The sequence below is a fragment of the Myotis brandtii genome, unplaced genomic scaffold (genome assembly GCF_000412655.1).
Source record: "Myotis brandtii unplaced genomic scaffold, ASM41265v1 scaffold573, whole genome shotgun sequence".
In the NCBI taxonomy this organism is placed as follows: domain Eukaryota; kingdom Metazoa; phylum Chordata; class Mammalia; order Chiroptera; family Vespertilionidae; genus Myotis; species Myotis brandtii.
In genome coordinates this window covers 99,823-110,691 of record NW_005370145.1, presented here as the reverse complement: position 1 = coordinate 110,691, position 10,869 = coordinate 99,823, and the positions used below count along the sequence as shown (strand labels likewise).

At 46.5% G+C, this 10,869-nt stretch overlaps 1 protein-coding gene and 1 long non-coding RNA gene across 2 annotated transcripts in view; both read left to right on the top strand.

Moving 5' to 3' along the window:
• LOC106728241 overlaps nucleotides 1-339 on the top strand; it is a 2,254-nt gene extending 1,915 nt beyond the window's left edge. Inside the window, exon 2 of the long non-coding RNA XR_001364521.1 lies at nucleotides 215-339. This is a non-coding gene — a long non-coding RNA (uncharacterized LOC106728241). The remainder of the gene's footprint in view (nucleotides 1-214) is intronic.
• Nucleotides 340-2,072: 1,733 nt separating this feature from the next.
• Nucleotides 2,073-7,923, top strand: CLEC10A (C-type lectin domain family 10, member A). The gene is made up of 10 exons (XM_005878709.2): nucleotides 2,073-2,508; nucleotides 3,402-3,510; nucleotides 4,095-4,211; nucleotides 4,519-4,614; nucleotides 4,706-4,777; nucleotides 4,880-4,951; nucleotides 5,058-5,144; nucleotides 5,227-5,378; nucleotides 7,279-7,385; nucleotides 7,509-7,923. Exons 2-10 carry the CDS (start codon nucleotides 3,444-3,446, stop codon nucleotides 7,663-7,665), a joined length of 927 nt encoding a protein of 308 aa, XP_005878771.2. The 5' UTR covers nucleotides 2,073-2,508; nucleotides 3,402-3,443; the 3' UTR covers nucleotides 7,666-7,923.
• The last annotated feature ends 2,946 nt before the right edge of the window (nucleotides 7,924-10,869 follow it).

The following is a 10,869-nucleotide window of genomic DNA, read 5'->3' as shown; positions in this document are numbered from 1 at the left end:
CAGGGAGTGTAAACATGATCAAAACAGGTGAAACTCACAAGAACTGTAACTATGGTAACCACTGCATTGTTTACCTCAGACTATAAAAGGTCGGTGCGGACTGAGCACGGGTGGAAGTCCTTCCTCTTGAGTTGGACTTACCCGCCTAGTCCCCCAATATTTCCAAATTATCTCTTGTCTTTTCTATTTCATTTGTGTGTGGCTCCTCTTCCAGATATTGAACCCTGAACCACGCGGGACGTGGAGGGAAACATTTACGACAACCCAGTGAGAAAATTTTGAAGGGAAACACTGAAAAATAGAAGCAAGAAATTTTCTAAACCATTTTAAGAAAGAAAATGCAAAAACAACAATAACAAAACAACAACAACCTGTCAAAGTCAGAAAAAAAGGCAAGAAAATATGGTAGATCAAAACATAAAATTATAGTCCTGGTCAGTTTGGTTCAGTGAATAGAGCATTGGTCTACAGACTGAAGGGTCCTAGACTCCATTCTGGTTAAGGGCATGTACCTTTGTTGTAGGCTGGATCCTCCAGCCCTGGTTGGGGCATGTGCGGGAAGCACTCAATCGATGTGTTTCTCTCATATCGATGTTTCTCTCTCTGTGTCTCTCCCCCTCCCTTCCACTCTCTCTCAAAATCAATGGGAAAAATTCCAAATTCCTTATTTTACCTGCTCCGTGCGTGCTAGACTCCAGCCTCCTAAGAGGGATCACTCGGAGCCCTGCGGTGGTCTCTGCCCACTAAGGGGTCTGCCGCTTGGAAGAGGTTCTGCGCGGGAGAAAAGCTGGGGGTGGAGGAGTGGAGGGGTGGAGAAAGGCATTTTTGGTCCCTCCCCCCTGAGCATGTTACCTTTGCCTTTCCCTCTCCTAAGCTCCAGGGGTTCTTCTTTTGCCTCTGTAAATTGTTTCCTGAGCCTATGCAGCCCAGCTGGCTCACTTCTACTACCTTGTAACTTTCTAAATAAACTTTCTCTTATAATTTGGAAAAAAAATCAATGGAAAATATCCTTGGATGAGGGTTAAAAACAAACACCCCCCCCCCATAAAATTATATAGCAAAAATAAATTATCCTATCTAATAAAGAGGGAATATGCTAATTGACCCTCATGCCATCACAAAGATGGCGGTGCCCACAGACAATAAGGAGGGAATATGCTAATTGACTGCCCCACCCTCAAACATGGCAGCACCCACAGCCACAAGATGATGGTGCCCAGTCCCCTCAGCCCCACCGGGGTGCCTGCCTCCTGAGTTCCCCAGTCCCCTCAGTCTCCCAGCCAGCCAGGGCCGGCCTGAGGTGCAGGCAAGCCTCAGATGGCGGCTGCCCAGCCACCCAGGGCCAGCCCAAGGTGAAGGCAAGCCTCGGATGGTGGCTGCCCAGCCTTCCAGGGCTGCACAAGGCTCTGGTAACGAGGGCCGGCTGAGGCTTGTGCTGCCGGCAGTGGCAGCAGCAGAGGTGTGATGGGGGCATTGCCTTCCCCTGATCACCAGGTCGTCTGCTGCCCCTCAGGGCTCCCGGACTGTCAGAGGGGGCAGGCTGGCCTGAGGGACCCCCCTCCAGTACATGAATTTTCATGCACCAGGCCTCTAGTCCTATATAATAAAAGGCTAATATGCAAATTGACCAAATGGCAGAATGACCAGTAGCTATGACGCACACTGACCATCAAGGGGCATATGCTCAAAGCAGGAGCTGCCCCCTGGTGGTCAGTGTGCTCCCACAGGGGGAGCATAGCTCAGCCAGAAGCCAGGCTCACGGCTGGCAAGTGCAGCAGCGGTGGCGGGAGCCTCTCTTGCCTCTGCGGCAGCACTAAGGACCCCTCAGCGGACATCCCCTGAGGGGTCCCAGACTGTGAGAAGGCACAGGCCAGGCTAAGGGATCCCCACCCCAGTGCATGAATGTCATGCACCAGGCCTCTAGTAGTATTAATAATATAATAAATGTGAATAGTAAATAGGTTTAATTCTACTAATAAATGGACAGAAAATCTTAGGTTGGGTAAAAAAAAAATCCAGTTAGAAGCTGTTTATAAGCCATGGTCATATATTTAAAACAAAACAACACCAAATCTATATACATATAAAAGCCTAAGCAATCGTTATGACCGGTCAACCAGTCACTATGATGCCCAATGACCACTTATCCCTTCTGGTCAGGACTCATTTCACAATAATAAAAATGAGGAAGTTAGGAAGGCTGAAAGAAGCGGAAAGGGAGGAGGCATATACTGGAGGAGGAGAGCAAAGCTGGCTTGATAGCTAACACCCCAAACACACAGTCTCAGCCTGTGATCTGATGATTATTTACTGCCCAAAGTCAAGGAAATGAGAGATCCCAGAGTATAGACTCCTGGGCTTTCAGACACAGAGACCAGCAGGACTCCAGTCATTTATTCGACTCCTCCCCCAGGCACCTCTACCCAATTCTCCAGGATTTCATTTTATCCAACTCTGCTCATTGTTGCGTGGCAAACCCAAGAATCACAGCCTCCAGACTTCGCACAGGTAACTGGGCTGGGGATGCAGGTGAGACCAAGGGGACAGGGAGGGTGTTAGAGAAAGCAGGAAGAAGGAGCTGTGGGTCTCAAGAGAGATGGAATACAAAGAGATATAAAAGGGCAGCTTGGAGATTTAGTGGCCAAGTAGAAATTTTAGACTCTATTCACTTAACTGGATTCAGGTTGAAATATGACAGCCAAACCTCGGTAACAAACTGAGACTCACTCAGCCCCATCTTTAGCCCCAGCCTAACCTCGGTCCTAACCTCATTAGAAACACCATCTTCTCCTTTAACCCCCAAACATAGCTTCAGCCCCAAAGTCAACATGAATCTTAACACAAGCCCCAAATTGACTCTCTTCTGTTTCCAACTTCAGGTCCAAGCTGAAGTATTAACCAAGATCAAAGAAGGAGATGCAAACTCAATTGCATCCCCAATGTTAGACCCAATCCTAGTCACATATTTAGCTCCAATTTTACCTTCACCTTCATTCCCACACTCAATCTGACCCCAGCCCAGAGACCAATCCTGACCCCACTTCCAACCTCTGCTGCAAACCTAGGCCCATTCCCATTCCTCTCCCTAACCCTTGGCTCATCCTCAACCTGAACTTCTCTTACCTCGACATCATCCCTGACTTCAGCTCCAACCTCCTCCATCCCCTAACTCCATGGTCGGCAAACTGTGGCTCACGAGCCACATGCGGCTCTTTGGCCCCTTGAGTATGGCTCTTCCTAAGCCTTAGGAGTACCCTAATTAAGTTAATAACAATGTACCTACCTATATAGCTTAAGTTTAAAAAATTTGGCTCTCAAAAGTAATTTCAATCGTTGTACTGTTGATATTTGGCTCTGTTGACTAATGAGTTTGCCGACCACTGCCCTAACTCCATCCCTAGCCTGGTCTCTGGCCCTGCCTCCATTTCAGAGTTGGTTCAAGGATGTCAGTGAAGTATGAAGACCTCCAGGCCTTGGAGAGTGAGAAGAAAAGCCAGGGTTCTAGAAATGGTAAGAGGAAAGGAGAAATGGTGTCTTCTAAAATACTTTTCTTAATATGTTTAGAAGGATATCTGTTGTCATGGTACATCTGCACCTCTACCATGTGCACTGCTGGGCTCTCCCACTCTGAGGGGGCTCCCGTATGAAGAGGATTCACAATCCTCTGAAGGACAGGATCAGGGTGGACCAAAGCAGTCCTGGCTGCTATACCCTGGGGAAGGTCATGAGCATTTACACTGGGAGAGTGAACAGTCATGTTTGGAAGAAAAACGGTGGCTAACCTGACAATACAGATAAGCATGAGCCTGCTGAGGGCCTGGCTGCCCCGGCTCACTCTGTGTCCTCCTGCCCCCTGTTCCAGGCATGATGATAAGACCTTACATGTCATCATGTGTTTCCGGGAGAGAGGGGGTCTGTGTGACTGAGAACTTGTGCTGGTCCATGAGGGGTCAGAAGCCTGGGCATCTCCTGCACCACAACCTCTCCCTAGCTTTACCTACACCACTCTTCATCCCTGACAGGTCCCTGTGGCCCTCTGCTCCTCCCCTGTGTCTCTCCTGTCCTCAACCTCCATGTCCTGATGTCCTCTACAGGGCCATGTCCTCCCCAAGCCTTCCTCAAGCGTCTCTGCTCTGTACCCTGCCTCCTCCTGCTCTTCCTGGGCCTCAGCCTCTTCCTGCTGGTCGATATCTGCATAATTGGATCCAAAAGTGAGTGTCCCAGGATGGGCAGGGAAGGGGGCGATAGTGGGTACAGTAACCCAGGCACTGATGATGATCATGGTGGGTAAAGGCGGCTGCTGGCTCTGTTGCTTACTCATGGGTAATGTAGTCCAAGTGCCTAACCTCTGGAAGCCTGAGTTTCCTCTCTGCAAGCTAGGATAACAACAGTGCCTGTCCCTTGAAGTGGGGTGGCTGTGAGGACCCAATGAGCCAATGTATGTCAAGTGCCCTGCTGAGTGTCAGCACAGAGAGGACTGAGCAATCTTAGCTCTCATTGTCCCACCTGCCTGATCAGATGCCAAGATTCAAAGTGATGTGGAGACCCTGAGAGCAACTTTCAGCAACTTCACTTCCAACACGATGGCTGAGGTCCAGGCACTGCACTCCCAGGGTGAGCCTGGCTGGAAGGGGCTCTGGATGGGAGGGGTCGTGCTGGGGGAGGGGGTGCTGAATCCTGAGCACTGAGTCCCCATGTCCTCCAGGTGGCAGTTTGCAAACAACAATAACATCTCTGAAAGCTGTGGTGGAAAACCAGGAGCAGGAACTGCAAGCAGGTGAGAGGCCCTCCAGGAGTGAGTGTGCAAGGGTGGGGGCCGGGCTCTCAGGACAGAGGTGGGGTGGGAGCAGCCTGGGGTGCTGAGTGCCCTCCCCTCCAGCCCGTAGCCTGAATGACAAGGTGTTTTCTCTGGAGAGCAAGCTGGAGAAAGAGCAGCAGGAACTCAAAGCAGGTCAGGCCCCTTCTCCCCTGCCCCTGGGCCTGATGTGGTGGGAGAGCATGGAGGGCCCTCAGCTGGGCCCCCTGCATTGTCCCCACTGCCCTTCTGTGTGCCCCAGGTCATTCTGAAATGCTCCTGCAAGTCCAGAAACTCGTCAAAGGCCTGAACTCCCTGAATTGTCAGATGGCTGCGCTCAAGAGCAATGGTGAGTGGTGGAGGGCAGTGCCTAGCCCCATATTCTGCCCATGTTGGGCAGCATATGAGATCCTCCTCCCTTTCCACCTCAGGCTCTCAAAATACCTGCTGTCCCATTAACTGGCTGAAGCATGAAGGCAGCTGCTACTGGGTCTCTGGTACTGGGAAGCCCTGGCCCGAAGCCGAGAAGTACTGCCAGCTGCAGAATGCCCACCTGGTTGTCATCAACTCCAGAGAGGAGCAGGTGAGGGCTCAGGTCTGAGCTCAGGTCCTGAGAACTGGCCTCACCAAAGAAACGGTTCTCCACTCTTGCTGCACAATGGTATCACCAGGGAGCTTTAAGACCATGGCGATGTGAGCCACACCTGAGGGATTTGTAATCATGGGCCACACAATGACATTTCAGCAAGGATGGACCAAAGAGATAACAGTCGTCTCATCAGATTAGACTAGAGCCGAAAATTCCTTTCACCTAGTGGGCAGTAGCCGTCATGATGTAGTGTAGCACATTGCTCAGGTGTGTGTGCTGATGTTGGTGTGAACAGACCTACCTCACTGCCAGTCATATGTATAAAAGCACAGCACTTACAATTATGCACAGTATATGTACTTGAAAATGGTAATAAACAACTGTTACTGATTTATGCATTTATGATACTACTAGAGGCCCGATGCATGAAGATTCATGCACATTAAAAGGGGATTGATTAGAGGAAATATTGTAATATTGCTATTTGCCCTTTCTCTATAATAGAAGTGTCAGAATGAAAGAAAATTATTAAAATGTATATGAAAATCTTCCTCCTGTCAGAGTCTGGGGTGTACCGCAGGACCCAGAGACAAGTCGCTGCCCACCCATGGCACCTCAAAATCGCACAAGACCCAGACCCAGCTGGCCCCACCCCCGTTGGGCGAGATCCAGACCTGGCTGGCCCCACCCTTGTCAAGCCCTGCTGGGCGGGGGGCGCAGCCTCAGGTCCCCTGGCCTGGTGCCGGGTGGGGTGTGTGGCCTCAGGTTCCCTGTCAAGCCCCACTGGGTGGGGGGCACAGCCTCAGGTGCCTGCTGATTGCTCGTTAAGGCTCCTTAGGGGAGCTAGGCCCCTGCTGTGGGTGCAGCCATCTTGTGTTATAGAAACCCCTCCTCCACTGTGGGCGCCACCACCTTTGTGATGGTGTGATGGTCAATTTGCATTTTCCTGCTTTATTAGATAGGATACTATTATTATGTTAGAGTGTATTCTTTCTACTTATAAAAAAAAGTTTGTTGTTTAAACATATGCTGTTTTTGGTGGCAGCAGCCTCATATCATACACCTTGTGCTTACTGTGTCTCTTTTGTGCATCCTTTCCTCTTGTGTTTGATTTTATCATCTCTTGTGGTTTTGTAGAGTAACACACCACACAGGCTGATAGCCTAGGAGCAATAGGCTACAGCCTAGGTGTGCGGTAGGCTATCCCATCCAGGTTGTTAAGTGCACTCTATGACAGTGATGGCGAACCTATGACACGCGTGTCAGAGGTGACACACGAACTCATTTTTTCGGTTGATTTTTCTTTGTTAAATGGCATTTAAATATATAAAATAAATATCAAAAATATAAATCTGCCGAAACCGGTTTGGCTCAATGGATAGAGCATCGGCCTGTGGACTGAAGGGTCCAGAGTTCAATTCCGGTCAGGGGCATGTGCCTGGGTTGTGGGCACATCCCCAGTAGGAGATGTGCAGGAGGCAGCTGATTGATGTTTCTCTCTCATCGATGTTTCTAACTCTCTGTCTCTCTCCCTTCCTCTCTGTAAAAAAATCAATAAAATATTTAAAAAAATATATAAATCTTTGTTTTACTATGGTTTCAAATATCAAAAAATTTCTATATATGGCACGGCACCAGAGTTAAGTTAGGGTTTTTCAAAATGCTGACACACCAAGCTCAAAAGGTTCGCCATCACTGCTCTATGATGTTCGCACAATGATGGAATCGCCAGTCTCTGTTGTTAAAGCAGAGTTTGACGGCAATTGGCCTGGGCATTGGGATAAACATCCCAAATCCCCTCAACTAATATAATGTACATGTAAAGTTTAGAACTCCTAGTCCAAGGAGTTGGTTGGGATGGGGAGAAGACATTATTGTCATTCTGTCGTCCCAGATTTTTGTCCAGAAGCACATAGGCTCCTCATATACCTGGATGGGCCTCAGTGATCCTGAAGGAGCCTGGAAATGGGTGGATGGAACAGACTATGAGACCAACTTCAAGTGAGTACATTTGCTTTCTGTGCTCTTCCTCCCCTCTTCGAGGATCTGACCTATAGCCTCTTCTCCCCACCCCCACTCTGTTCCATCTGATGTTCCCAACTTGCTGTTGCCCTTCCCCCTCAGGAACTGGAAGCCGGGCCAGCCAGACGACTGGCAGGGGCACGGGCTGGGTGGAGGTGAGGACTGTGCCCACTTCCACCCGGATGGCAAATGGAATGACGACGTCTGCCAGAGGCTCTACCGCTGGATCTGTGAGGCCAGCATTAGCAGGTCCAGATAGGAGTGTCTTAGAGCTACTTCCTGTGGACCATTGAACCATGGAAATGGCAGGAATGGGGGAGGGATTCTTCCCCAGACACCCCTAACAAGATCTCTGTGGGAGAGAAATAAGCCCTGGGAGATTGGAGCACTGCCATCATTTTGAACTTTTTTCTCAACTTTCAAAGATTATATAGAGTTCCTAAGGTGTTTTTAAAAATAAATTTCAGCTTGATTGAGGTATAATTGACATATAAAACTTTAAGTTACTTAAAGTATACATGGTTGTGATTTGATATATATAGTAAAGTAAAGACCCCATCTAGTTAATGAACACATCTATAATTTTACATATTTATTTTTTTGTATGAATACTTAAGTTCTATTTTCTTAGCAAATGTCACTTATACTATACAGTGTGATCAACTATAGTCACCACGTTTTACATGAGAGCCTCAGACCTATTCATTTTATAACTGAAAGTCTGTACCCTTTTACCAACCTCTCCATATTTTATACCCCCACCACCCAGGCAACCACTTTTCTACTATTTCTTACTATGAATTTGATATTTTCAGATTCCACATATAAGTGATGCCATGCAATATCTGTTTTTCTGGGTTGGCTTATTTCACTTGGTATAATGCCCTCAAAGCCCATTCATGTTGTGGCAAATGGCAGGATTTCCTTCTACCTCCTGAATGAATAATATTTCATTGCTCATATATACCACATCTTCTCTATCTATTCACCCACTGATGAACACTTAGGTTGTTCCCATATCTAGGCTATTGTTAATAATGCTACAATGAACATGGGATGCAGATAAACCATTTTCATTTCATTTGCATATATCCCCAGAAGTGGGATTGCTGGATCATATGGTAGTTCTATTTTTAATTTTTGCAGAAAGCTCCATATTATTTTTCATAGTGGTTGCACCAATTTACATTCTTACCAGTAGTACATAAGAGTTCCCTTTCGCTTTGCCAACCCAGATTCGTAACCTTAAAAATAAATTTTATTGAGATACAATTCTTACATAGTAAAATGAGCTCATTGAAAGAGTAGAGATGACTTTTGAGAAATATAAATACCTACGTAACTACCACTCCAACAATGTGTAGAAAATTTCCTTCATCCCCAAAATCTCCCAGAATTTTATGTAAATGAAACCACACAGTATATACTCTTTTGTGAAACCTTATGCATTACACACGGACTAATTTTTAGCAACCATAAAATAACAGAATGAAGAAGCTAGGTGAGGCCTGGGAAAGTCCTATGTTATAGTGAAAAGAGCATTTTCTTTCCCATAGATCAGTGGTTCCCAAACTTATTTGGCCTACCGCCCCCTTTCCAGAAAAAATATTACTCAGTGTCCCCTGGAAATTAATTTTTTAAAATTTTAATAGCAATTAAACAGAAAGATATATGTATTAATGTTTCTACCTTTTTCGTAAAATATAGTAAAGAAAGGTGTAAATTAGAAACATTGAAGTTTGAAATTATGAAACTATTTATTGAACTCAGAATAGAAAGGTAATACAAAAAAAGTTAAAACAAATGCACCTGTGGCCATCACCGCCCCCCCTGGATCGCTGCAGCGCCCACCAGGGGGCGGTAGCGCCCACTTTGCGAATCACTGAATTAGATCAATCAAAGTTAATGAGTAAACTTTCTGAATTGCTTAATACGTCCCAGATATGAGTATCAAGGCTTTAGCAAGGCAGGTGAAAACATTTCCATGAGCAAGAAGCAATTGAGGCCTTCCTCTATGAAATAAATTCTTGGTAATTCCTGTGGGAAACTTCCCTTTATCCTAACATCTTTCCTCTTCTTTTGCCTTGCCTTGTTCTCAGTGTTTTTAAAAAACACCAAATATAGCTTTATACAAATAGCTAGTAAGTGGAGTTGGGGAGAAAGCAATCACATAACCCCTCTATTGCAGCCTTGTAAATAAAACATAAGTTATATTACAAAGCCCCAGAGAAACATCACATGTTCCTTCTTCCTGGCGTAACTTGCACAGTCATTAAATGTGATTAAAATCTTGGGGACTGGACACAGTCATGTCTATTTCGGTACCACTGGCTTGATCTACCCCTGCGGCTTGAGGGGAATCACCCTCTTTGTGTAAATATTTGCTTTGTTGGAGATTCTTAAGCAGAAATTAACAGTATACATGCTTCAGGAGGGGTATCAGCCATGATAAACAATTCCTAGGCAATGTTTAGACTGGCCAAAAGTCATCCTAAGAATTGTGCACAAGGTTAGGACAAGACATTTGGCATCTATAAGCTAGAACTGCCTATAAAACAAATAGCAAAGTAGAGATCTGTCCATTAACCAGTTAATATAATTAATGTGTTGTGTCAGTGTAGGTGGATAACAAATTAATGACTAGACAAGAACCAAGTATCCACCTCGTTCTATGTGGTATATGTAGATCTGGTTAATGAATCATGAATGTTGGAACTCTTTACCAGCAGTTACAGAACACATTTGGATCTCCTAAAAATTCACTTCAATCTTTTGTTTGAAGTCATGTGTCAATATTCTGAACCCCTGTGACATCAACTACTACAACCGCTAAGCTATTAAAGAGCTGAAACTAATCAGGTAGAATTGGCAACAAAGGAAGTTTCAACACAACAGTCTGATCAGTGACTGAACCTAACAGGCAGCCAGAATGCAGAGGCAGTGGAAGCACATCTTGGCGTGTCTTAGGCCTTTTGCTGACCTGTTCCTGCGCTTGATGATGTTGGAAGCCAGCTTTGGTGCACATCTTGACCCCTGCCAGGCACACCCAGGCCCAACAGAGACAGCCACAAATGGTGGATTGCTTTGTTTCTCCAAACAGGTAGCCCAGGGCCAGCCACAGGCAGCATCTGACATCAACATGCACCAGAGTCCCTCCCAGGATGTCCCAGAAGAAACACATCCAGTGGTGGGCTTCAGACCACATCAGAGCAGGACCCACTTAGCTCCATAAGCAGCGTATTCAGAGGGAGATCTCAGCAGGCAGCAGACCCTGCTGGGGTGAATTCCACTTAATGTGGTCAGCACCCGGACAGCATCTCATACTCTATGGTTGAGATTAATTCTCACAGTCAGCCAGTCTGAGGTTCAAGCCTATACATGGAGGGGCCAAGAGCAATCAAGACTCAACTACAACAGGATAGCTTACATAACCCACACAAGGAGCATTCCCAGAGCACCTTGC